Source organism: Eucalyptus grandis, chromosome 6 (genome assembly GCF_016545825.1).
Source record: "Eucalyptus grandis isolate ANBG69807.140 chromosome 6, ASM1654582v1, whole genome shotgun sequence".
In the NCBI taxonomy this organism is placed as follows: Eukaryota; Viridiplantae; Streptophyta; class Magnoliopsida; order Myrtales; family Myrtaceae; genus Eucalyptus; species Eucalyptus grandis.
The window spans coordinates 53,326,832-53,351,454 of NC_052617.1; the positions used below are offsets into that span (position 1 = coordinate 53,326,832).

Here is a 24,623-nt window from a genome sequence, read left to right on the forward strand (position 1 = left end):
ATTCCCTTAGGGGAAATACAGCAGGAAATCCATCTATGCCTAGAAGAAGTATGCTTAAAACGCAAGATGGTGCAAACATACATCACAGATGACAAACGTCTCGAATCAGCCTGCTCCCGTCAAGAACTGAAAATTAAATGCTCCAAGAAAGACTGTGATGGTACATGTGGCAAATATTCTCGGAAGAAGAAACACTACAAGAAGTTTTGGATAAAAAAATCCAAGCATGGTTCCAAGCACTTCCGGAAAAGAAGAAATGGCGATACCTACGCAAAAGAAAGGATCGCACAAGCCACAAGAAATCAAATCGTTGTTACATCTCGCAATCGAAAGGACACTTTGCCAAAAGTTGTCCTCAAGCGAAAAGGTCGAATCATCTAATCCATCATATTGAGAACGAAATAGGTATTTCTCTCGAAAATGATGATATTGAATCCTTATTCTCTGGCGATGAAGAACCATCTCGACCAAACTCTTTGTGCCATTCCCTCTCACCAAACTTCCGGTGAAACCGAGTCGACTCGAGTCCAAGAGATTTTCCACATATCACCATCATCCCCCGTAACCAAATCTGACATATTTTCGAGCCAAACTCACCGTCCACACTTCCCGTGAAAATCCTTACATCAAAGTTTGCTAAGCCTATCACCGTTATTGCTCTCATTGATACGGGGAGCAAGTTGTTCTATCTAGATACCAAAATTCTTCCTGAAGAATTCGGACCCCTTACATCGTATATTTCAGTGCAAGGCGGGAGATACTTTCTCCACAAATGTCGAACCACTCCCCAGAATCGTCCGTTCTTCCCGCATGTTCCATAACCGCAAAGATTTTTGGATCTAACCTTCCCAATAAAGATATGATAATTGGGTGGGACATCATGACTCAAATCTCCCCCGCTTCGCATCATTCCCGAAAAGGTCTTAGATATAAAGATCAATTCTCGAGTTTGTTAATATCCAGAGACTGTTTTCCATTGAAATGAGTCTACTAGATCCAATTATGCAAAAATTGTTAGAATCTTGTTCAGAATCCCATGCAGAATTTGCTCAAAAGTGCTCTCATCCTTTATGGAAAAACCCGGAGTTCTTTGTTCGCCTTCCTTTAAAAAAAAATGAAGACATAAACCCAACCAAGGCGAGCCACATGGAAATGAAACCAGAACATTTGGTTTTAGCCCAAAGGGAATGCTCGGAACTTTTGCAACAAGGCCTTATTGAAGTTTCTGACTCACAATGGGCTTGTGAAGCCTTTTATGTCAATAAGCGTGCTGAGCAAAATAGAGGAAAAATGAGATTGGTAATCAACTATCAACCCCTCAATCTTTTCCTCCAAGACGATAAATTCCCTTTACCATCTAGAGACTCACTCTTTAGTGGTCTAACCAAAGCCCACATCTATTCCAAATTCGACCTCAAAGCCGGATTTTGGCAATTGGGCATCCATCCTGAAGACAGATCCAAGACAGGATTCTGTATTCCGAACCAACACTTCCAATGGAAAGTTCTTCCTTTTGGCTTAAAGGTAGCACCATCCCTTTTCCAAAAGGCCATGTGTCGCATCTTCCAACCAATTCTATCAAGTGCAAACAGTATACATTTATGATATTCGCTCTGATCTGAATGAACACCGCCAACTCCTTGAGCAGTTTGCGGAAATCGTAAAGAAGCATGGTATTATGCTCTCGCAAAGGAAGATGAATATTGCCCAGACAGAAATTGAATTTCGTGGTATGCACCTTAACAAAGGTACATATTACCAAGGGCCACATATCGCTAAAGAATTATTGAAGTTTCCTCAGGATAACTTCACAACAAAGCAGTCCAGAATTTCTTGGGATAATTAACTATCTCGGGGTTTTTGTCCCAAATATTGCAAAGCTTCGATTCCTTTGCAATCCATGTCAAGAAGAATTCCCCACCTTGGGGAAAACTCGAGACCAAAGCGATTCTTGCCGAGCTCAAAGAGATTATGCGGAATCTCCCACCATTACAAATACCGTCAACAGTAAAAGAATTCTCCAAACGACGCTAGTGATGAATACTGGGCGGCTGTTCTTTTTGAAGAAATTGATGGTAAGAGACTCATTTGTGCTCATAAAAGTGGAAAGTTTTCCCAAGCTAAAATGCATTACCATTCCACTTTCAAAGAAATCCTAGCAGTAAAAAATGGAATCAAAAAGTTTGAGTTTCATCTCATCGGCCACCACTTCCTGGTGGAATTAGACATGGCATATTTTCCTCAGATGACCAAGTTTAAACAAAAAAACAGATTCCAAATTCTCAACTCGCTTCGATGGGCTGAATGGTTTTCAAAATACTCCTTTGAAACTAAGCATATTTCGAAAGAAAATGTACTTGCCGACTTCTTAGCAAGGCCAAAGGCACCAAATGAGATCAACATGTATATCAAAAGGCCTGCTTTCCATATGCTCAACCATGGAGTAAAAATACAAAATCGAGAACATCAAAGATTCACAGCTGGAAATACCCCCGGGAGATTATTCAAAAATCGAACGATAGCCTTGCCGAGAACCAGGAAAACCTCATGTGGCAAAGTCACACGGACCTATTTAGATTCAATGGAGGTTCGATTCTTTATCCTTTTGGGTTAAATATGAATTATCCATTCATTCATCCTCTTATCTAGAAGGAAGATGATTTTCCCGAAAGCTCAAAACGTTATTATGGTACTTAACCAATAAGTATCTAATAGCTTTTGAAATCCCAACCGAAGATTCATTGCTAACCTCACAATGATATTTTTGCTCGAAAGAAACATTGAAAAGGAATGTGATAGAAATCTTTTAGAATTTCTAAATTGGTTCTATCCCCCTACATGTTGGAAACAAGACTTAGAAAAAGAACTAAGATCGATGACGCCAAACCCTAAAGTCCATACCATCCTGTTTTTTCGACGTCCTTGGAATTTTTGCAGAAATAATGGAAGTATTCTCAATGCACCACTGGAAATAGGAACCACATCCTATAAACCTAACTTGAACAAAATCGAGAAGCTCGGATTTACGGATCTTATCCTAGATCCGTTCGACTCGTGAAAACGAATATCGAGAACTCCAAAGAATCCTGTGCCAAGAAAACAAGACCATTCCCGAAAATATTTGGAATAATGCACCCACTACGTGGGATCATTATGACCTAGCACCGAAGCTAAGGAAGCACTCGGACAATACGACAAGCCTCGTCGTCCCAAGAGCCCGAAATGACAAGCGAAGATGTCATCGTCCAATCCACCAGACCCCTATGCACGCTTTGGAGGACCTCTCGTCCCAGGATCCCTACGAACAATTCCAAAGCATGGACACATCCTTCTATGCAGAGCCATCCAATTGGCCTCAGCCAAGAATTCCTGACCTTCAAGAAGAGGAAAATACAAACTGGGCTGAAGAAGAAGCATCACATTGGGCTCATGAACAAGCATCCTCATCACAAAGATTGGACCAAATCCTCTCACCAGAAGACCTTGAAGCCCTTGAACATAAGTACGAGGCACATCTCCTAGAAGACAGCTCGGATGACTCAGTGTGTAGCTACAATGCTCGTGACGGACGAGACCGTTGAGTCCGTACAATTTCACCGTAGCAAATCACCTGTTCACTTTTACCGTAGCACTAGGCTAGGAATGTACTGCTTCACGATGCGATTCGTTCATAGTGTGCGAATAATTCCCTTTCGGTGCCCCTGTTTGTTCCCGGACTCGTGAGCTAGGTCCCTTTGTGTCCTTGTGACCTCTTATTGCCTATATAAGGCAAGGAGGGTGTAATGTTTTGGGCAGAGTCCCCAAGTAAAGTGTGTGCTTTGTGAAAATCTCTCCATGGCTTTCTAAATTCCATCTTCTTCTCCAAATGGTAGGATCTTTCAAGAAATGCAGCTTGGGTAGGTTAGAAACGTCTCCATCCTAGCACTCCCGAGTGTCTCTAGCTCAACTAAAGGGTGAGTTGTTTCCTGCTAAAAGGCTGTCCCTGGGGCTTGAACGGGGTTGTTCGCCCATGTGGGATGCATACCGCAAAACTTACTCTCCTTCCCCGGTTCTAAGTCTAGGTCCAAACTTTTAATTTGATTAATGTAATCCGTAAATTTTAACTCAATTTATAATATTGTCCATAAACTTTTAACTTATTCAATGTGGTTCCAAGACATTTGATAAACATTCAATCTATTATTTAATTATAATATTATTTTTTCATTAGTTCAAGTTTACGCATAAAATTTACATGCGCATTAAAAGTTTAGGATTACACCGAGTAAATTAAAATAAGTGTGGGGGATCATATTGAGAAAATTTAAAATTCACGGACGGAGCAAAAATTCAGCGATTATTGACGTCATTTTCCCAGGGATTTAATGATTTTTTAAACTCTTTGAATTAAGTCGTCACGCTTTCGAGAGAGAGAGAGAGAGAGAGAGAGAGATGAGAGACTATTCTGGTTCATTCTGGCGAGCTCCATGAAGACGACGCGAGCAGCTCTACAATGGATGACGTAGCTGAAGACCCAATCCCTTCGAAGGCTTGACGCGTCGTTACCTTCGCGACCCAGAGGCGGAGTTCATACAGAGGATGGAGAGATCGCCGTCGCCGCCGCCGTCGCCGCCGCCGTGCGAAGGCTCGAGGGAGCTCCAGTGCGTGGGCAAGCTGGAGATCGTCAACCCCAAGCCCGTCGGCTTCCTCTGCGGCTCCATCCCCGTCCTCACCGACAATGCCTTTCGTCACGCCTTCGACTCCGCCCTCGTCCCCTCTCGCCAAACGTATTCGCTTCTTTTCCCTCCCCTCGTTCATCCCCTAAAATGCGTTCGCGAACTCGTTCGTCTGGCACGATCGCCTCCTTCGTTTGGAACTCGGGACGCTGTCGGTTTTTTGTTGGCTGATGATTCCTGGATTTGCTTGGTTCAGGGTGAGCGCTCCGCGGTATCAGATGCTTCCGACGGAGACCGACCTCAAGAGGCCTCCCGTCGCTCCGAATTCTTCCGAGAAGTTGCTCCCCACCGGTGCACTGTTGTCGAGGATGGCCGCTGGAGGTAATTTTTGGGATTGCGTTGAATGCTGGAATATGATGCGCATGTAAATAAGTAGTTGATGTTGTTTTCGTAGTGTTGTCGTGATTGTACTTCTGGATGGATTGATTAGCGTTTGGCATCCAGGAAGTCCTCCATGCGTTGTATGATTTTCAGAGAATTCGCAGCTTTGTACGTCTAAATGATTCTTCTGAACGGCTGTCTGTCAGTACACGATGATCGAGGCAGCAGATTGTGAAATTATTTGATGATTATATGGATTGAGCTGTCCTGTGTGGGTGCAACATTCATTTAGACTGCGGCCTTGGGGGTTATTAGAGCAGTCGTAGGGTTTGCATAGAAAGTATCAAATCTTCGTTGTGCTTATTGTGGCTCTCTCATCATGATTTTTATTAGTATTCTTGTAATTCTCTGCTCAGAAGATTAAGGTCCATACATTGCAGATTTTGGTGTTATGATTTGGAAAACCAGAGGTTTTGTTTAGTTAGCTAGAACTCGATCGAATAATCTAATACTCTATGGCGTTTATGGCAAGTCTTTACTCCTTTGAAGAATGAAGCTTTGGTGGGAAGTGGATTTGGTGTTTTAATACTGAACACAATGATGTTTGGTGAAAGTAGATAGTAGTATTTGGCCTTGAAGGAGAAGGATAAATTTCAAACAGCAAAGGAGGCACTGAGTGGCAGTTTTTGAGAAGGATTGGAGTTGGTTGGGGGGACTTCAAATCAGTTGACACTTAAGTTAAGAATGGGAGGGAAAGACTGTTGATCATGACATGCGGTGTTGCAATGAACCTCTAAAGAATTGATTCCTTAATTTTGTGTTGCTGGGAGCAAAGAGGCTGTGGTAGCATACGTGCTTTATAATGATAAGATGTCTGCATCCATTTATCTCTCCAAGCGAGCCCTAGACTGGGAATTGGAACCCTTCTCTAACTTTTGCAGAGAAATATATCAGAGTTATCTTAGCAGGCAAAGCAGAGGAGGCTGTTCATGGCCTATGGCTTATATGGTGTGATCATTATAATAATATTGTAGATCTTGCAGAATATTTTTCATCAGTAATGGGAACAAGAGACTTAATTGGGATACGATTTGGAAAAAGGAATGTCTTAAGAAAAGTAAATTCCTTTGTTTGAGAAAACCTAAGAGGTGGAGGTGATCGACGCTTTCATGCTAGGAAGAAGGGGACATGTTGCTCACATCTTTCTACACAACCTTTGGATGTGGCATACTTGGTCAACTGTTTGTGCACGGAGATGGATTGGGCCATAATATGATTATCGTAGCAAGTTATTTGGGCTTGGTACAGTATATGAGTCCTATTAATAACTGAAAGTCATCATTTTTGCATGTTAGCGCATATTTGTTAGTTTTGATTTAAAAAAGAGGACAAAAGGCCTTTCAATGGAAAGTATTCTTATCCTTTAGATCAAAACTGTGTACTTTTGGTATTGTATGAAAGTGCTTCAACAGGCACTGCAGTTTCTGTTGCTGGTGAAAGAGCTTATTTTTGGGCTTTGATCTCTTTATGTTGATGGTTCACACCCCCTTGGTGTCTTTTTGATTACATTTCTAGCAACCAAAAAAGTTAGCGATACTTTTATTCCAAATGAAAGCTAATAACTTGTTAAAAACCCTTCACTTAATGGAAAAAAAGAATATAGAAATATGCATCCCAAAGGTGTGGAGAGTACAATTGATGTCAAATAGCACGTAAGAAAATGAGCAGGGAATTTATTGAGTGATGTACAGTCTCTTGTGTACCTAAAATAAGCAGCCCAACTACATCTTTTCATCTCTGGTCAACGTGCTTTTCTTATGCATGGGAATATTGCAATGGAAAATTCAAACTCTTCTCCAAGGATTCAATTCAGATCTAGAGCTTTTTGCAATGACACCTTTTTGCCATGTGAGAATAATTGGTGACACTAAGGACCTTGTTGTGACTTTACGAAATGGTTAGGACTTGTTTGATTCCTTACAAAAAGTTCATAACTTCTGGTCTTATTGTCTATTATACGAAAGATCATTTACTACTTTTTTGAATGCATGAATGGTTGATCATCAGAAGAAAATAAATAATGAACCATTAAGAAGGTGGAGATAAAAAAAATCCAGTTAAATGATGGTTTTGGACTGCCACTTATAACAGAAAATTGTCAAAAAGTGGGCCTCACAAAGACAGAGTGCATGAAGCTCTTCCCAAACTTTAGGTTAGGAAAGAGCTGAACTTGTAACTTGGTTCGCACGAAAGTGAATTTTCATAAATACAAAGATTTGCATTTCAAGAACCATCAAAAGGCGGGTTCATGGAATTGATCAGTGTATCATGTGGTTATTTTGTCCTTTCAGAGCGTAGTTGTCTGGTGGCTGCATTTTAACATTTAATACTTGATGTTGTCCAGTTGTTAGTTACAAAGCCTGATCCTTTAGTTGAACTTGATTAGATAATTCTTTCCTTCTGTTGTTTTCATCTTGAAGCTCCATGTCTGAAGATGCTTCTGTGTCATTCTTATTGACAGATTTACCTTGGGAAGACAGTGCCATCACATCAAACTTTAGTAGGAAATGTGAAGCGCTTGCTGTATCTGGCTTGGTAGAATATGGTGATGAGATCGATGTGATCGCTCCTGCAGATATATTGAAGCAGATATTTAAGATGCCTTATTCAAAAGCTCGTTTGTCCATTGCTGTCCATCGTATCGGGCAAACTCTTGTTCTCAACATGGGGTCTGTGCGAGAACTGACTGTCTTTGGCTCAACATTGCTTTTAGATTTCTAATCTTATGTTTCTGATATGACACAGGCCTGATGTGGAAGAGGGAGAGAAGTTGATTAAAAGGCATAGTCAATCACAATGTGCAGAACAGGCATTATTTCTTAATTTTGCCATGCATTCAGTTAGAATGGAGGCTTGTGATTGTCCAACATATAATGCTGCATCATCAAAGGACCAATTGGATTCTTCTGTTCTTCCTGGGATAGATACTTCCAACATTTTTGGTCTGCATGATGACATTGCTGACAAAGAGCAATCAAGACAAAGCTCAGAGTATCCACAAATAAAACAGAGTGGTTTCATATGGGAAAGTAAGTCCAAGAGGAATAAAAGGCGCGATCCTGTCAAAAAGACGACACAAGTTAGTGAAAAGAACCGACATGCGGTGCAAGAGTCTGACAGGCATAGAAGAGCTGTGAATGATGGATTTTTGAGGGTCTTGTTTTGGCAATTTCACAATTTCCGTATGCTTCTGGGCAGTGACTTGCTTCTCTTTAGTAATGAAAAATATCTTGCTGTGAGTCTGCATCTGTGGGACATTACAAGACAGGTTAATCTAATGAATCGTCTGTTTTCTTCTCTTTCTTTTTTCCACTTTAATCATAACCACATTTTTACACTATTTCTGTGTTTGTGCAGGTCACTCCATTGACTTGGCTTGAAGCCTGGCTTGATAATATCATGGCTAGTGTGCCGGAATTGGCTATTTGTTATCATCAGAATGGAGTGGTTCAGGGCTATGAGCTTCTTAAGACAGAAGACATCTTTCTATTGAAAGGCATCTCTGAGGATGGCACTCCTGCTTTTAACCCTCATGTTGTCCAGCAAAATGGCCTTTCTGTATTGAGGTTCCTTCAAGAGAACTGCAAGCAAGATCCTGGGTCATACTGGGTAAGTTTTTATTATCTATATTTCTTTTTTATTATATATTCTTGCGCTGGGTAAGTTGCTTAAAGTGAACCAGTATTTTAAAAAGTTTCTTGCGAACCTTGCTGGTGTTGAATTTTTCTTCTTTTTTTCTGACATGGTCCATCACAGCTGTACAAAGGTGCTGGCGAAGATGTAATTCAACTTTTTGATCTTGCTGTTATCCCTAAGAATCACTCTTCTGACAATAGCGATGATAGCTCAAGCTCTTTGCCTTCACCAATGCATAGAGGAAGAAGCGACTCTTTGTTCTCACTGGGCACTCTGCTTTACCGCATTGCTCATAGACTTTCCTTATCAGTGGTCAGAACTTTGTTGCTCCTTAGAAACTTTTCTGTTTTGCCCTATTAGCTACAATATATTGATGAAAATGTATGATTTTGCTGCAGACTCCAAAAGATAAGGCAAAATGTGCAAGCTTCATTAGGAAGTGCTTGGAATTACTGGATGAGCCAGATCAGCTTGTATGAGTCATTAATTTGTTTTTAATTCCATTATTGGAGTACAATTTGTATTCACTTTTTTGTGTTTTTTTATTATATTAGGTTGTACGCGCTCTTGCTCATGAACAATATGCCAGACTTATTTTGAACAATGATGATGAGGATGTTGATTTGGCATCTGAATCTGTCCCAGAAGAATGTGAAGTTACAGTTATGGATGTTGAAGAAGAATCTCGGAATTTTTTAAGAAGCATTTCTGACTCTTTTGTCCAGGACGATAAGCCCTCTTTTGTTTTAGAAGAAAAGCCTAGTGAAGTACAAAAGGAACTTCAAAATTTAGCATCAGAAGCATCATTGAATATGTCTTTAGAGGCTAGTACATCTGCTTCTGGAAAATTGGTGACATCATCTGACACTGAGAAGACAGTTTCAGAAGGAGGTGTCTCTAGTTCTGGATGCGGTGATCACTTTGCAATCTGCCAAGTGTCCCCTGTATCTACACAAGTAATTCAAACTGTTGCAGATCCTATCTCCTTCAAGCTGGCTGCAATACATCATGTTTCTCAAGCTATTAAGTCACTGAGAGGAATGCGCCAATTGCAAAGTGACGAGGCAGAGCTGGTTGACTGTGGCAGTGGAGCTGCTGATGGAGCTCCCTTGCCTACGAACTTCTCTGTTTGTGCATGTGGTGATGCTGATTGTATTGAAGTTTGTGATATTCGTGATTGGCTGCCTACATCAAAATTGGATCATAAGCTGTGGAAACTTATTCTGTTACTTGGAGAATCTTACTTGGCACTTGCACAAGCTTATAAAGAGGAAGGTGAGTTGCTTCAAGCATTGAAGGTTGTAGAATTAGCTTGTTCAGTCTATGGGTCAATGCCCCAACATCTTAAAGATACAAGATTTGTTTCCTCAATTGTTAGTTGTTCAACATCCTTGTCGATGCTTAATGACAAAAATGGAAGGACAAAATCAAAGTTTGATGCTGGTGAAAATCTTATATCCACCACAGACGATGATCATTTTACTTCTGAGCAATTCTCCTTCACTTACCTCTTTTGGGCCAAGGCTTGGACTTTGGTTGGAGATATATATGTTGAGTTCCACATGATAAAGGGCAAAGAGGTTTCAATTCAAACAGCTGAGAAACGGACCATGAAAGAGCTGAGAATGTCATCTGAGGTTGTGAAGGAAGTCAAAAGGCTCAAGAAGAAGTTGGGACAACTTAAGCAGAACTGCAGTTTGTGCTCCCTGGTGAATTGCAGCTGTCAAAGTGATAGGGCTAGCAGTGGTAGCAGCGCAAGCAGTAGCACTGGAGATTCACATATGATGGCTCATTGCAGAAGATCGGGAAGAAAGTCGCATGGTAGGCGAAGCTCTTTTTCAAATTTTGTAGACACTGAAAATGAAAGCACTCTCCAGAATGTGGACAAGGGTAGGCGGAAAAAGAAAAATACTGGCCCTGTATCAGAAACTTTTAATATAGCTAGAGGCACTGTGGATTTGGATTCTTCAGTTGCTACTGTTTCTAATAACGGTGAAGATTCTTCCGAAAAGCATGCTGTTGCATCTGAAGTGGCTTCTGAAACAGGCTCATCTTGGAAAGAAGTACCTATAAAGAAAACGGGTGGAATATTTGGATATATCGTGGGTGCTGCAGCTGGAGAAACAGACAGCAATCTTTTATCTGCTCTAAGCTGCTATGAAAAAGCTAGAAATGCATTAGGTGGAGTTCCGGCTAGCTCAGTGGAACTTCAATCTATTATGAAAAAGAAAGGATGGGTTTGCAATGAAATAGGTAGAAACATGCTGGAGAGGAAAGAGTTGAGTGAAGCTGAGGTTGCTTTTGCTGATGCTATAAATGCATTTAGAGATGTCTCTGACCATACCAACATCATACTAATTAATTGCAATCTGGGTCATGGAAGACGGGCATTAGCTGAAGAGATGGTTGCTAAAATTGGACATCTTAAATCGCTTCCAGCTTTTCATGATTCATACAAGCAGGCATTGGTAACTGCAAAGCATGAATATTGCGAAGCTCTTAAATTTTATGGGGCAGCAAAGTCAGAGCTCAGGGTTGTGGAGGAACATGAAGATTCTATTTCTGAAAGCTTGAAAAATGAGGTGTATACACAGTATGCCCACACTTATCTGAGGCTCGGTATGTTTTTGGCTGGAGAAGACACAACTGCTGACGTGTATGAAACTGCAGCCTTGGAGGAAATTTCACTTGCTGGCTCTAGTTATAGTCCTAGAAGACCTAAAGATTTGATCTTGAGAAAGCACGAAATCACAGCAAATGAGGCCATTAGAGAGGCGTTGTCTGTGTATGAATCGTTGGGTGAGGTGCGTAAACAGGAGGCTGCATATGCATATTTCCAGCTTGCTTGCTACCAGAGAGACTGCTGCTTGAAATTTCAAAATTCAATTCATAAGAAAGGATTCTCTAAAGGTGAGAATAGCATTCTCCAGCGAGTGAAACAGTATGCTTCATTGGCTGAGCGGAACTGGCAGAAAGCAACTGATTTTTATGGTCCCCAGACCCATCCAGCCATGTACCTCACCATAATGATGGAGAGATCAGATCTTTCATCGACCCTCTCAAGTTCATTGCACTCAAATGCGGTATGTCTTTGGAAATATTTGTTTCACAGCTTGTCAATCTGTTTTGCTACCATATGATGCTATCTGTGGTCATCTTTTTAGTCAGATCACTTTGTTTTTCCTTGATCATGAATACATATACTTCTGTTTTGATACATACTTGAGCATGGATCCTAAGGGGGATTGTCCTGAGATCTCCGAAAATTGGATCATAGGATTGGATCAGGGATCATAAGATCACTCTTTTTTACAAAATTGAGACTTAAATTGTGCAATTTTGTCCTTGTCATACACAATAAGATGCATATTAACTCCAAAAGAGAAAAATGAAGCTGAATATATGCCATAGAGAAGGTCAGGTTTCAATTCTAGCACTTTTTCAAGCAGAAAAGAGTATCTGAGCATATAGTGTATAGTAACCATGTTAGAAACACATGAGTTCTACAGATGCAATTACCAAATATCACTAACATCATGATATGAAAAAAACTACTAGAACACATAATTTCAAAAATTCATTTATCAGTATTGATAGTTTACAAACTACTAGAATGCATAATTTCAAAAACTCATTATCAGTATTGATAGTTTACAGGCACGTAGACCATATAATGAAAATAGGAAACCAATCTGAAAGTGAAATTGAACAAATAAGAACTTTCCTCACCAAATTGAGATAGCACCCAAAAAAGTACAATAGAAGCAAGGGTATTAGGAAGGAGAAAAGAGAAAAATAGCTAAATATGGTTGGCATGACTGGTACAGTTCAATGTGAGAATATCGAAAAAGAAAAATTAAAGCTGACAGATGTTTTGATCAAGTGGGTTGATTAACAACAGCTGATTGTGGCATGAAGAAAGAGAAAAAGAAAAGAAGAAAGAGAAAGAAAAGGCAAGAGAATATGGGGTTTAGTCGACATGCTGAAGTAGAAGATGGTGTTTCCTGAACAAAAGTCAATCCATAGCTGAAGATCTTCTCCTCTGCTTTGTGCTTCTTCAGAGCTTAGCCTCACCAGTAGGGATCTCTGTCAATTCCCCATGCCGTAGTCTTTCATATGGACCTAAAAGTAGGCTTAAGGAGACAGTGGGTCTTGTCTGGGAGAAATGTGGCCCAATTTTCTCTTTCTTGTGGCTGGAACATCAATTCCAAGTGAAGTTTAAATCACTATGATCGGCTGTGGGATCGTGATCCCACCATGATCCTGACAGCAAGCGTTTTTTAATACAATCAGGATTCTTTGATGCATTTTGGATCAGAGGATCGTATAATCCTGCGACCCGGGCCTAACAAACCTCATGTACGTATGAAGTATGTGAAACATGCATTTATTAGTATTGGGAGCATTTTTATGAGGCTCATCATTATTTTTCTTGTATTGTATATGAATCTACACTGTTGCATCATTCTGGATTGGAAAAACATGATCAGTTTTTCTTTGCTTCCCTTAGTCTTTTTACTGACATACAGAAGGGGTTTTTCATTTGAAACTACTCTGGTGTTTAATATCACAATCAAATTCCATTGTTTGTTCTTGTTATTAATCTCAGTTTAGGTCATAGATATTTGAGTTGAACAATGTACTGTACATCAAGTGATTATGATGCACCAAATCACTATTTCTTTCGGTTCATGTGTTATGCAATGGTTTATTCAGTTGGATTAGTGATTCATCTCTGTTGTTCTGTATCTCATTCACAATCGCATCATTTATCTTTGTTACTACTCTCAGTTTAGATCTTAGATTATTATGTAGAAAAAATGCACACTAAGCCAAGCCTTAGGGAATGTACTCAATCACCATTTTCTTTAGATCACTTAACATGCGTAATTCATCACTCCTTGCTTCTCTTGCTTTTTGTGCAATCAACCTTGGTGTGGTGTTTGTATTTGAACAATGAACACAATATCCTAGAGATTTACACTGCATAAAAGCTTGTGCAGATTTGTTGTTATGATGTCAAATTGATTCTTTTGTTTTCATTGAGCTTGACTTAGGACTCAGTATGGTGCTTTTGCTTAGTAGAAAACAATATTTAATTGGGTGCGTTCAGTACATAATGTGAGGAGTGAAGACAATTGAGGGATTGGCAATCATGTCTGTGACATTAAAGAAATTAGGATCAATAACAGCTAAAGTTTCTTGTCTGCAGCGACTATATTAAAGGCACTCTTGGTTCTTCTTATAATGTGTCGAAATTTGTCCACTGATTTTCAATACGCTGTGAAAACAGTGTTAGCCACAGATTTTATACTTGAAAGGAGTGGATAGCTTGAACTACAATTACACCATGATTCATTTTTCTGTACTTGTTAGTATGATCTGACTTCTCAACCAGCTATGATTGTCAAATTGGTTAAAAATTGTTAAATTCAACTCCTTGGTATTTCCAGAGATTTTATTCACCTCAACTTGTGACTACAATCCTCCAGTTTGTTTCAATTTTCACACAAAAGGTAAGTTTGCAACTGATCCAGATTGATTATGCTTGTCTCAGATGCTGGAAGCATCTGTGTCTCGGCTACTAGATGGCCGTCAAATATCTGAAACAGCCTCAGATGCTCTGAAGGCCAGTCACCCTGAAATACATGCCAAATTTTGGAGCCAGTTTCAGATGCTTTTGAAGAATATGCTGGCGTCAACACTTGCTGCAAGTAGCAGCAAGTCTCCCTCGCATGCAGTTTCAATACCCAGCAAGCCTGGAGATGCCGTGAAGCTCAAAGAACTTTATAAAATGTCCTTGAAGTCCACTGAGTTCAGCCAGCTGCATGTCATGCACTCCCTGTGGATATCTTGACTTGACCTGAATTTGCATTTTGTGATGCTTCCATGAAACACGTGCATCTTAACAGGTATCATACAGAAACGGACTGTCTCTTGGATATCTTGCGTACACGTGCTGTAGTGAACCCATGAATTAATGCATGGTTGAAATTGTAGTACCAGTCTTACAAGGCGGTTCCCGGAGGTTTTGAACTTGATGAGAGCAGAGCAAAAGTTGAAGTTGATTGGCATTCCTTTCTTTTCTGTGGTCTTACCTCTTTGTGTGTGTGTGTGTGTGTGTGTGTGTGTTAGCAAGTTCTGGTTCTTCCCCATATGATGCTAATCAGGGTAGTGGGGGCCTCCTTCAGTCATTGTACGTGTATGTCTCTGTGATTGACCTTTTACTAACGGCAGACTATGAAATACCATTTTACTAGGAACAACAGAACTGGGCAAGGTCTTATAATTGCATCTTGAGGGCGCTTTTAAATGAAGGGCTGGAGAAGGGGAATATCGACCCACTATAAAGAATGTGAGCAACATAGCCCAAAAAAGAACACAAGCCCCTAGCCTCTTCTGCTCAGAAAGATGGAGGGAGGGATGTATCCATGGCATTGCTGTCAATTTTGAAGGTAAAACTAAAACCAACCTTGGAGGGGCGAAATTCTGAACAGTGGGTTTCTATGAATTGATCCGTCGTGCTTAAATGCGTCGTATCTTAATGTATCTTATAATAATTCTCATACATAACGTAACACCACACAAATATGTATTCTCTTATAACCACTGGGATTCGTCCCAGTGGCCGCCCTTCCAACATGGAAAAGGGAGGTGAGAGATTCAAATCCTTATTTTCTCAGGAGATGGGGGTGGGGATGAATAAATTTCGGGAGTGGGTTTCGACTTCTACGCCCTGCAAAGAGGTAGGGCAAAGTCTGAGAGTGAATTTAGAATAGACATAGAGTAGGCTAACAAAAAAAAAAAAAATGTATTCTCTTATGGGTCGGCCGATGCAAATCCCTGAGGATCCTTGGGATTTGCAGAAATGCCCATCCGAACAGGAACTGAAGCAATCCTGATTTTTCTAGTCTGTTAATTCATTCTAACGATCACAAGTTGCCACCTGTAGTTCCTCTTCGTGCGAACGGACGATTTTCGGCGATGGTTAACATTATCAGCACACTCTATGAGACGCTAAACATTTTCTTTCCCAGTATCTTGCTGAATAAACAAACTCTTTACCTAAAAAGAAACAAAATTCGTCCGATAATTATACAATCAGGGCCTAGAGGAAGTTCCTTTGGAAATTTCCAGAGGAAAACCTAGAAGTCAATCCCTGAGCCATATTTTCTGAGTCGAGCTTTACACTCTGGCGCCCGGCCTCTAGGTCCTTCTCCCGATCCCACGGTTTCCATGGATGCTTCCCCAACCAATCTTCTTTCTCTTGTGGTTGCTGCTTCTGCTTCTTCTTTGAACGGCTCGTAGACTCTTCTCGGTGCTTTTGAACCAATGATTTCGATCTTTTGGCCTTGTTGTACATGTCCACCAAGTTGGCGTCTGCTTTGACCCTCTTATTTTCCTCTTCATTTGATGCTAGTGCGCTAGCCTCATTGTACGCCTCCAGATAACTGCCATGCCGAAAGTGAATATGTACGGATGAGCACAATCAAAACAGAAAAACTGGAGTTTCCAAATCTTTTCGAAAGAAGGCACGTACTTCATCTTAGCTTTCTGTGCTCTGTCTGATGGGGTATCGGTCCAAACACTGGTGTCACCACGGCCTTCTTTTGAGCTGTTGCTAAATTTTGTGGATTGCATAGACACACCAGCCTGGCAACAAAAAGAAGCTGGGTGAAATGATCTAAAAGAATGGTTGTGCTATTCAACTCTATTGAGAGGTGAATTTAGATTTATGTGGGCCTTACAATCATTAGAGGAATGATGGCGATTAACAGTCTATGGTGTGAAATTACCTGTCGCTTGATGTGTATCTTACTTTCTACCGCACCTTAGTTAAAATGAATGACATAGCATAAAATAACTGCAATATGATCAGACAAGCTCAATGATCATCAGAGGCCCTAGCAATTCTCCCACACTATTTATGACTTGTGTCTCTCCAGGATCTTCCACCATCCAGGGGCAAATAGATGACAGTCTTAAATCAGTCGAACAGGACTAATCATGCACTAATTCTCACAAAGTAAAAATGATATGGACCTTACGAGGATTTTCAGCATTGCTTGACTAATCAAGTTGGTAATGAGTGATGCATCAGAATTCCTATAACCATTGTTAACTATTAAACTTTATTTGTTACAGGGGACTAAAATTTAAGTGGCACTGTGAACTAACATGAAAGTTGACATTATATGAGATAGTGAAATTTTGACAAGATCAAGAAAGGATGAGTGATCTTACTTTCCTCTCTGGAGGTAGAGTTGTCATCCACTCATCTCTTTTGCGCATCTCTTTAACCTGTATGTCCGCTAAGAGTTCATCATCACCCTCCATGGATATACCTGACAAACAACTGATAATTAGTAAATAGATCAATGAGTATTTTCTTCATTTCTTCCAATGAAAGTAATTCTGACATCGTTTCACTCATGCCTCACACTCAGGAGTCAATAGTCACATGATGATCCAAAACCTCGGGACCACCTCCAAATGAATATGAATATAAGAAATCGTTTTCAGTTCTTTTCACAAGACTCACCAGATACAGAAAATTAGAATATTCAGGACTCTAATTCCTAGTTGATCATATTCCATATATAAGTGTTGCATCAAAAAAGAATACAAAAAGAAAACTAAAAGATGATATGTCAGTGTGCCAAGAATTGTGTATTTAACAATGAGTGGTAGTTGATGAGGATGATCAGCTACTTGGGACTGAGACATGACTCGGACTCTTATGGGTGACAGCAGTCTCCCATTGGTGGTGACAGTTAAAGATCCTTGTCAGCATCACACCCGAGAACATTTTTTGGCAATTCATTGGTTGCTATAGCCATGACTGACTAAATATGATTGATGGTAGTAGTTGGCAAAAATGCTGTACAATTACTGAAAGTGAGGTAGACTCATAAAATCCCATTTCATTTTTCTCTAACATCAACAAATGTGCCCTCGACTCATCAAAACATTAATTTAGTGCATTTTCTTCTATCTACTTTTCCAAGAAAAGGTTTTAATTCATTTAATCCATCTCATTCTACCTAAGGCAATCCATAGCAGCATACATTTAAATTGAGCATCAGAGATTTCAGGCAAAAGGATTGACAGCATGTAAGCAGTAATAGCGCACCTTGCAATCTCCTCCACTGGGCAGCTTCACGCATGGCTTTCAATTCAATCTAAGGTGAAAGAAACACCATCAGTCTTGTGGCAAGTGAGATATATTCCTAATCTATCGCCTTAGCGATATTGATACATAGCAAAGCACACACCTTAAATGCCTCTTGTTCCTCCTTCAGTTTGATTTTGTCATCCAATGCTTTTCGCTGGACAAAGAAGATATAACATTTTAATGGAAACAGGCAGATACAACTCCAGAATGATCTCCCGTTTTCATACACTTGCTCTTATAACAACATATTCACATGGGCTTAAATCTTCACACACAACTCTAATTTTAAAGATATTTTCTACTATTGTGAAGGACCAATAGTCCAAAAAAGTCACTGAAAACCAAGGTTTGAGTACAAATTTGAAATTTAAGCTTTCCATTTAATAAGAAGACCACATGTACAGGCAAAGATTATGTGGTTTGGAGCAAGTATATGTCTGAGTGTTGTTTTTGCCTAAACTAAGAAAACAATAACCAAAGTAATGTCAATCATAAGCCCACTCAACACTGGTGCCTTGGTTAAGGAAAAGGATCCATTTCAAAAAGACCAGAGCAACCTCAGATATACTACTTAGAAAAAAGCACTATTAATAAAGGGGGAAAAAAGTCAAATGTCAATCCAATGCCTAGAAAGAGCAGCAGACTGCCACTCCTTTGTACTTAGACATAATTCATTGTGATTTCATCCCTCTGCAGCGTATTCAAGCATTTTCTAACAGAAATCTTAAACAGTGGTTTCAATGGAGCGAGAGAGAGAGAGAGAGAGAGAGAGAGAGGGTCACCACTAATACCGGGGGGGTACGCAAAATAAGTCAAATGTCAATCCAATGCCTAGAAAGAGCATCAGACCGCTACTCCTTTGTACTGAGACATAATTCATTGTGATTTCATCCCTCTGCAATGTATTCAAGGCATTCTCTGTACAGAAATCTTACACAGTGGTTTCAATGGAACTAGCTCCCGCTTCACAGAGAGAGAGAGAGAGAGAGAGAGAGAGAGAACACAAGCATTTAGAGTATCTTGCATTGTGAATCAAATTTTTTCTCACCTTATCTGGATCTTGTAAATCCTTAAATGCTTTGTTCAGTTTGATAAATGCTTCGTTAGCTTGTGGATGAGAGCATTTGTCCGGATGCACCAAAAGAGACAACCTCCAATACCTAGAATGATATTAACATGTGAAAAAGATTTCAGAATATGCAGACAACTGTCAAATACATAACCTATAAAGTGACTCTAAATATATCAAACCTACTTTAACTTCAAGACTAAGATTAGGTTGTTGACTGTAATTCTCTCCACAGTTAGGGGCTACATTGCAATTAGACCTCAGGATAATAGAGCGATTATAAGCATAGATCTGGTTTTACTTCACAGTAATCAACAAATAGAATGGGAACACGGAGAAAGTAAGTATCTAGCCCTTGGAGACAGGGTGATATATATAATGAATCTAGGTTCATTCAGACTAAAGTATCAGCAATCATTGGTAGAGTAAATGCAAACCTATATGTTTGCAAGACAGAGTAAAAGGGTACAAGCAAAATACATGTAGTGGAGAAGTTCATCAAGTGTTCTGTGTGACTTTTGGATGCCGCTTAAGCTAATGAGAAAGTTCCATAAGACGCCAATTAAAAACAACATGCTTTATGGCACAAAGTGTTGGGAGAACATTTGCACAGAACGAGTGTAGAAGATGATACTGCTTTGTTGGATGTACGAGCACACAAGAAAAGACAGAACTAGAAATGAAATTATTTGAGGAACAGTAAATATGGTTTTTAATTGAGTATATAATAAGAGAAAAGGCTTGTACTCGATGACTTAGGTGCTATTTGATAACGTTCCGAGGAACACCTGTTTCTTTTTTTGTTCCATAGAACAGAAATAGAACATAAAACGCATTTGGTAATTTTTTTGTTCTTGAGACTGGATTTAAACATAAAAAAAAAGAAAAAAAAAAGTTGTTTCTTGTTCTAGGAACAATTCAAGAAACAAGCTTTTCTTCTTTTCTTTTCTTTCTTTTTCTCTTCCTCTCTTCTTCCCTAGCTGGTCGCCGGTCCCGCAATGGCCAGCGACCGACCAAATGAGGCCCGGTGACCTTGCTGGCCACTGATGAGGCTCGGGGGAGGCCCCCTCGAGCCTCGCCATGGCTGGGTGAGGCTCGACCACGCCTAGATCTGGTGAGGCCAGGCCGAGCCTCGCCTGGCCACTGTGAGGTTGGCGTTGGGCCTCATGGTAGTCGGGCGAGGTCGAGCCTCGCCCAGCTATAGTGAGGCCTAGCCTCGCTCGGCCACGGTGAGGGAGAAGAAAAAAAAAAGGAAAGAAAAATAAAAATGTAATAAAATTATTAATATACTAAAAGAAATTCTAAATCACAAAATTTTTTAGAGTTGTACCAAACGTATTTCTATTCCTGGAACATAAATTTTTTAGAGTTAGTAAACGCCTTAAAATGCTCAGAAACTGTTTCTGAAAACAGAAATAGAAAAAAAAAATTTCTGAAAGGAAACTGTTCCCGGGAACAAAAAAGTTACCATAAGCACCCTTAGTCATCCTAAATGAATATCTTTGGTAATCATCTGAGATATGATCAGTGGATGGGGAACTCGGATTTATAGGGGTACAGGGAAAAACCTAAAAGAAGGTTGTTGAAATATTGTCTCACATCGCTTAACAACAATGGATTCTAAATGCTCTTTATATTCATGTGGTATCCTCTATCTATTAGCTTAAGCTTTTAGGTTGGACTTTATAAGATGATATCAAAGCTAGTCATCCCTTACGTGAAGGTGTGTGGCAAGAAAATTCCATGTGAATGTGCGTAGTCAAAATTCCACGTGTAGCTTCCACATGCAGCTCATGGTAAAAAAATTCCATGTGAATGTGCATAGTCAAAATTCCACATGTAGCTTGTAATCCAACTTGCACGTGAGAGGGGGTGTTGAAATATTGTCCCACATCATTTGATAATGATGGATCCTAAATGCTATTTATATTCATGTGGTATCTCTCTACCTATTAGCTTTAAGCTTTTGGGTTGGACTTTTTAACAGACGTGCAAGGAGAAAATTAAAAAAATATAGAGCCTTTAGAGTTTAGAATACATCACAAGAAATTGAGTGCAATGGCATAAAAAAAAAATTATCTAACCAACGCTGGTTAGCAGGGTTAGACTAGTTTACTGTAGCTGTTTTTGTTGTCAGTAAGTCGAAAGAGATTCACTATGAAACATCAACAAGGTGCAAAACTATCTATCTCAGCTACTACAACTCCCAAAATATTTTATTGCCCTCATTCATTGTAAGAATCGTATTTATGGACAGATACATAGAAGTTCTACAAACTTCACTGATAAAAATCTATCACAACTCCTCTCAAACCCCACGACCAAAGTTTCTTGACATGTTTACATCTATAACATAGATGTGGGTACCGGTGGTTTACTATATTGACTTACTGAAAATTAAGAGGAAAAGAAAAAAAAAAAAAAAAAGATCAAAAGATCTAGCAGTTTGAAAACATAAATTTCTTTTCATTTTTCACGAGCAATAATTTCAGAAAAGTTTATTGAATATTTGTGAATCAATGTCCAGCTACCAAAATTGTTCCCAAGAGAGGAGATGATCCATGCACAGGAAAGTAGTTTACCTTTTCTTCACCTTATCGGTGGACATGTTGTGGTTCACGCCCACTACATCGTAAGGGTTATCAACCTCAGCTCCCACGATTCTTGTCACCTAGAAAAAAAAAAGAAATGGAAATTGATAAGCTGATAAGACATTTGTACATCCATGTGACCAAAAAATCATATTTCCAGACAAATTGACAGATTTGACAGATTCACGTAATAATTAAGCAAGAAGATGAAAAACACTTAGCCCTCCCCGTCAGTGGCTGTCTGAGTAGTAAACAATACATACTGCTTTTTGATATTTTACTACACTGTATGATTTATTCAACACAATAAATTATGTAGACAGAATTTATTTTATGATTTCTTTTATCACAGAATAACTATAAGTCTTTCATTGATCAAAATGAACAGAGGAGGTATCAATACACAATAAGATGAACTAACTACAGTAAGAAAAAAAAAAAAAATACAAGCGAGAGGTCTATGTTCAAATCTGATACATCATTTTCGTTAAAAAATTTCCCATTATGCAAGACAATTCAAAGCCTGCAACTACCTCCCGGGAAACAAAAAAGTAATGTATTCCATTCTTAAAGGCCCTTCCATTCCTCTCCATATATGACTGAAAAATAGAAGGAAACCCTTGCCACAACCCAATTGAGCCCAACAGAGCAAGAGATGTCCAAAGCTACCCAAATGGAAATGCACCAGGTGATGGTTAGCAGTTTCTAGGTCAGGCTTCAAAGGAAGACTCAAGCAAATCTTGTTGAGAATCCCATTGATAGCCTTTACTTATGACTCACACCTTCTGAGAGCTAAACATTCCTCAAGTTATCAGTTGATTTGCCCTATAGTCCTAGTTGCATACCATGCTCATTGCCACAATGGTTTTCAAATGCAAGCATCCTCATAGTTAAATGCTAAGCCAAGTATATTCCTCATATCGACAAGAGTTCTATGTCATCATTATTATGTTTACAACCTTTGTCATTTTAAAATGCCACTGTTAATTCCATACTCCAGCATGACTGAGATACACCACAAACTACCTTAACCATGGTGCATAGAAGAATGACAAACCTCTTCGAAACGCTCCGCTTCATTTGCAGATTCTGCTTCAGCAACCACAGCTGGCGGTGCAGGTCCAATGAATAACTCAGTATCTTCCTCCAATTCAGCATCCCTAAAAACAAGCAAGTGTCCATACACAGTATTACATAAGCTTATACAAATGAATGCAAATATACTCACAAATGATGACCTAAAACTAGGAAATTAACATTGCTCCCTAACATGTGCCGAAGTAGAGCACTGCTGTGAACCATATGGTGTTAGAGGGAAAAAGGAACACCTGAGCTCAGCCTGCGCTTCGGTTAATTTAGCTGCAGCAGCCAACAACTCAGCTGACGGCATTTCTGGGCCAATGACCCTGCAACGTGGCATCCGTAGTTACCATCAGAGCACTTACATGAATAAGCTTCAAAATGCAGACCAAGTACAAACAGAAAAATACGGCAATAATCAATTAGGTCATTCCTATCAGGATGAAACTACCTGTGCAACTATCAATTACAAATTATTGGATTTTGGAGATGATATAGGGCTAGTGTCCTAATCGAGAAATCAAGCAATATGTTTCATTGTTTCCATTTATTATCTGGTCAAACAGATCAAAAGAGATAATACCTTCTACGAGCTGAAGAACCTTCCTCCGAGACATCACCGCTTATGCTCTCCCGATGGTTAGGCTCCAGCTGTGAATTCCTCACAACTTCAGACTGTTGAAGATTTTCTTCTTTATGCTCCATATGAGCTTCAATCAAGGGTCCAACAGCCTGCAGCACTGGACAGCTACTTGGTGGCAGTAAGAATACCCCATCCTTTTCCTCAAGGTCAAGTGAATGGAAGAGCTGCTTCAAATGCCTAACCAACAATCTTTCGGATATGCCATTGATGTCAACTGCTTGTCCACTATCAATCATTTGCAGAAGCTATTGGAGAAGACCAAAAAGGAGTCAATAGATTAACAATAAAAGGAGTCAATAGATTAACAATAAAGGTTCATCGAAATAACCTATTTAACGAGCGCAATAACCAACACAGCATACGGCAACCAGTGTCCACATTCTTATTCCCAGGACATACATAAAAAGGACAACTGACCTTCGCTGTGCAGAAAAGGGACAGACGTATCATATCCAATAATCGATTCAAAGAAACGAAATTTTCCAGAATTTGGGCTGATAATTTCAGTCTGTTGTGATTCTTTTTCGAACTGTTCTCATATCTAACCTCAAAACTCAAAATCCATCAAAGCAAGGCTATAGCCCTGAACTATTCAGGCAGGATCACGTTCCACCAAACAAGACCAGCAAAAAGAACACAATTTTACCTGCTTCAAGTCGCTCGCCACGCTAGGGAACTCCAACAACATATCCTCAGAACCGATTCCGGATCAACGCGAACTCTCTCCGTCTCCGAATCGGAACCACCAGAAGATCCGTCGCGAGCGCTCCTCCTGCCGCCCCTCTTCTCATCCTTCCTCGACCTCCTCCGCTCCTTCTCTCTATCCACGCGTCCTCTCTCCTTCTTCCTACTGCTACTGCTGCTACCGCCGCCGCTCCTCTCTCTCCTCCTATGCTTCTCCCTCCTCGAACCGCTCCGCTCCTTCCGGCGCCGGTGCCGCCGCCGCTGGGAGGATTCCTCCGAGGCATCGGAATCCGACGGTGACGGCGACGGCGATTCCGACTCCGTGTCCGTCTCCGAGTCCGATCGCCGCGACGATTTCCTCCTCCGGCTCACCATTTTTTTTTGGGGGCCGAAGATGCGGACCCGGCCGATGGCCACCAGTCGGCAACCGGCTGTTATCGCGCGCGGGTACGCGGAGGCGCAGGCTTTGGGCCGAAGAAAGAAGATTCGATTCCGTTTTGGGGGCCCATCGTCTTCTCCTTCTCCAGTCGATCCTCGTAGCAGCACGCGCGCTTTTGAACTTGTATAAAAGCCCCCTTGAGGTCGGCCCAAATCAGCTACTCATATCGGGCTGCGAAGCCCAGGTACTGAGAGGCCCAACAGATTTCGT

General features: G+C 40.2%; 2 protein-coding genes across 5 annotated transcripts; one reads left to right on the forward strand and one right to left on the reverse strand.

Moving 5' to 3' along the window:
• The first annotated feature begins 4,425 nt into the window (after nt 1-4,425).
• On the forward strand, nt 4,426-15,374 carry LOC104450771. Of its 4 annotated transcripts, none has more exons than XR_726740.3 (10): nt 4,428-4,766; nt 4,912-5,036; nt 7,558-7,765; nt 7,842-8,364; nt 8,454-8,705; nt 8,853-9,044; nt 9,131-9,205; nt 9,287-11,815; nt 14,290-14,644; nt 14,993-15,374. XR_726740.3 is itself a non-coding variant. In XM_039315858.1 (9 exons), the coding sequence occupies exons 1-9, from the start codon at nt 4,579-4,581 to the stop codon at nt 12,646-12,648; spliced, it is 4,107 nt and encodes a 1,368-aa protein (XP_039171792.1). In that variant the 5' UTR covers nt 4,426-4,578; the 3' UTR covers nt 12,649-13,049. The 4 variants fall into 4 exon arrangements, 2 of the variants coding, with proteins under 2 accessions (XP_039171792.1, XP_010063763.2); XR_726741.3 differs by having other exon boundaries at nt 15,002-15,374; XM_039315858.1 differs by lacking the exons at nt 14,290-14,644; nt 14,993-15,374 and adding an exon at nt 12,634-13,049 and having other exon boundaries at nt 4,426-4,766.
• A 246-nt stretch (nt 15,375-15,620) lies between these two features.
• LOC104450770 (GPALPP motifs-containing protein 1) lies at nt 15,621-24,394 on the reverse strand. Its single transcript, XM_010065460.3, is given in 12 exon segments — nt 15,621-16,183; nt 16,273-16,385; nt 16,977-17,077; nt 17,866-17,914; nt 18,008-18,061; nt 18,956-19,067; nt 21,559-21,647; nt 22,625-22,727; nt 22,896-22,973; nt 23,231-23,535; nt 23,937-23,986; nt 23,989-24,394. Coding segments are annotated over 12 exon segments (1,758 nt in total). The 5' UTR covers nt 24,350-24,394; the 3' UTR covers nt 15,621-15,840.
• Between the last annotated feature and the right edge of the window lie 229 nt (nt 24,395-24,623).

Bases quoted from the DNA above. Each gene is read 5' to 3' on its own strand.
- LOC104450771 (XM_010065461.3), top strand. From the start codon at position 4,579: ATGGAGAGATCGCCGTCGCCGCCGCCGTCGCCGCCGCCGTGCGAAGGC. The intron at 7,766-7,841 runs GTCTGTGCGAGA...GATATGACACAG, and splicing joins ACTCTTGTTCTCAACATGGG to GCCTGATGTGGAAGAGGGAG. The intron at 8,706-8,852 runs GTAAGTTTTTAT...GGTCCATCACAG, and splicing joins AAGATCCTGGGTCATACTGG to CTGTACAAAGGTGCTGGCGA.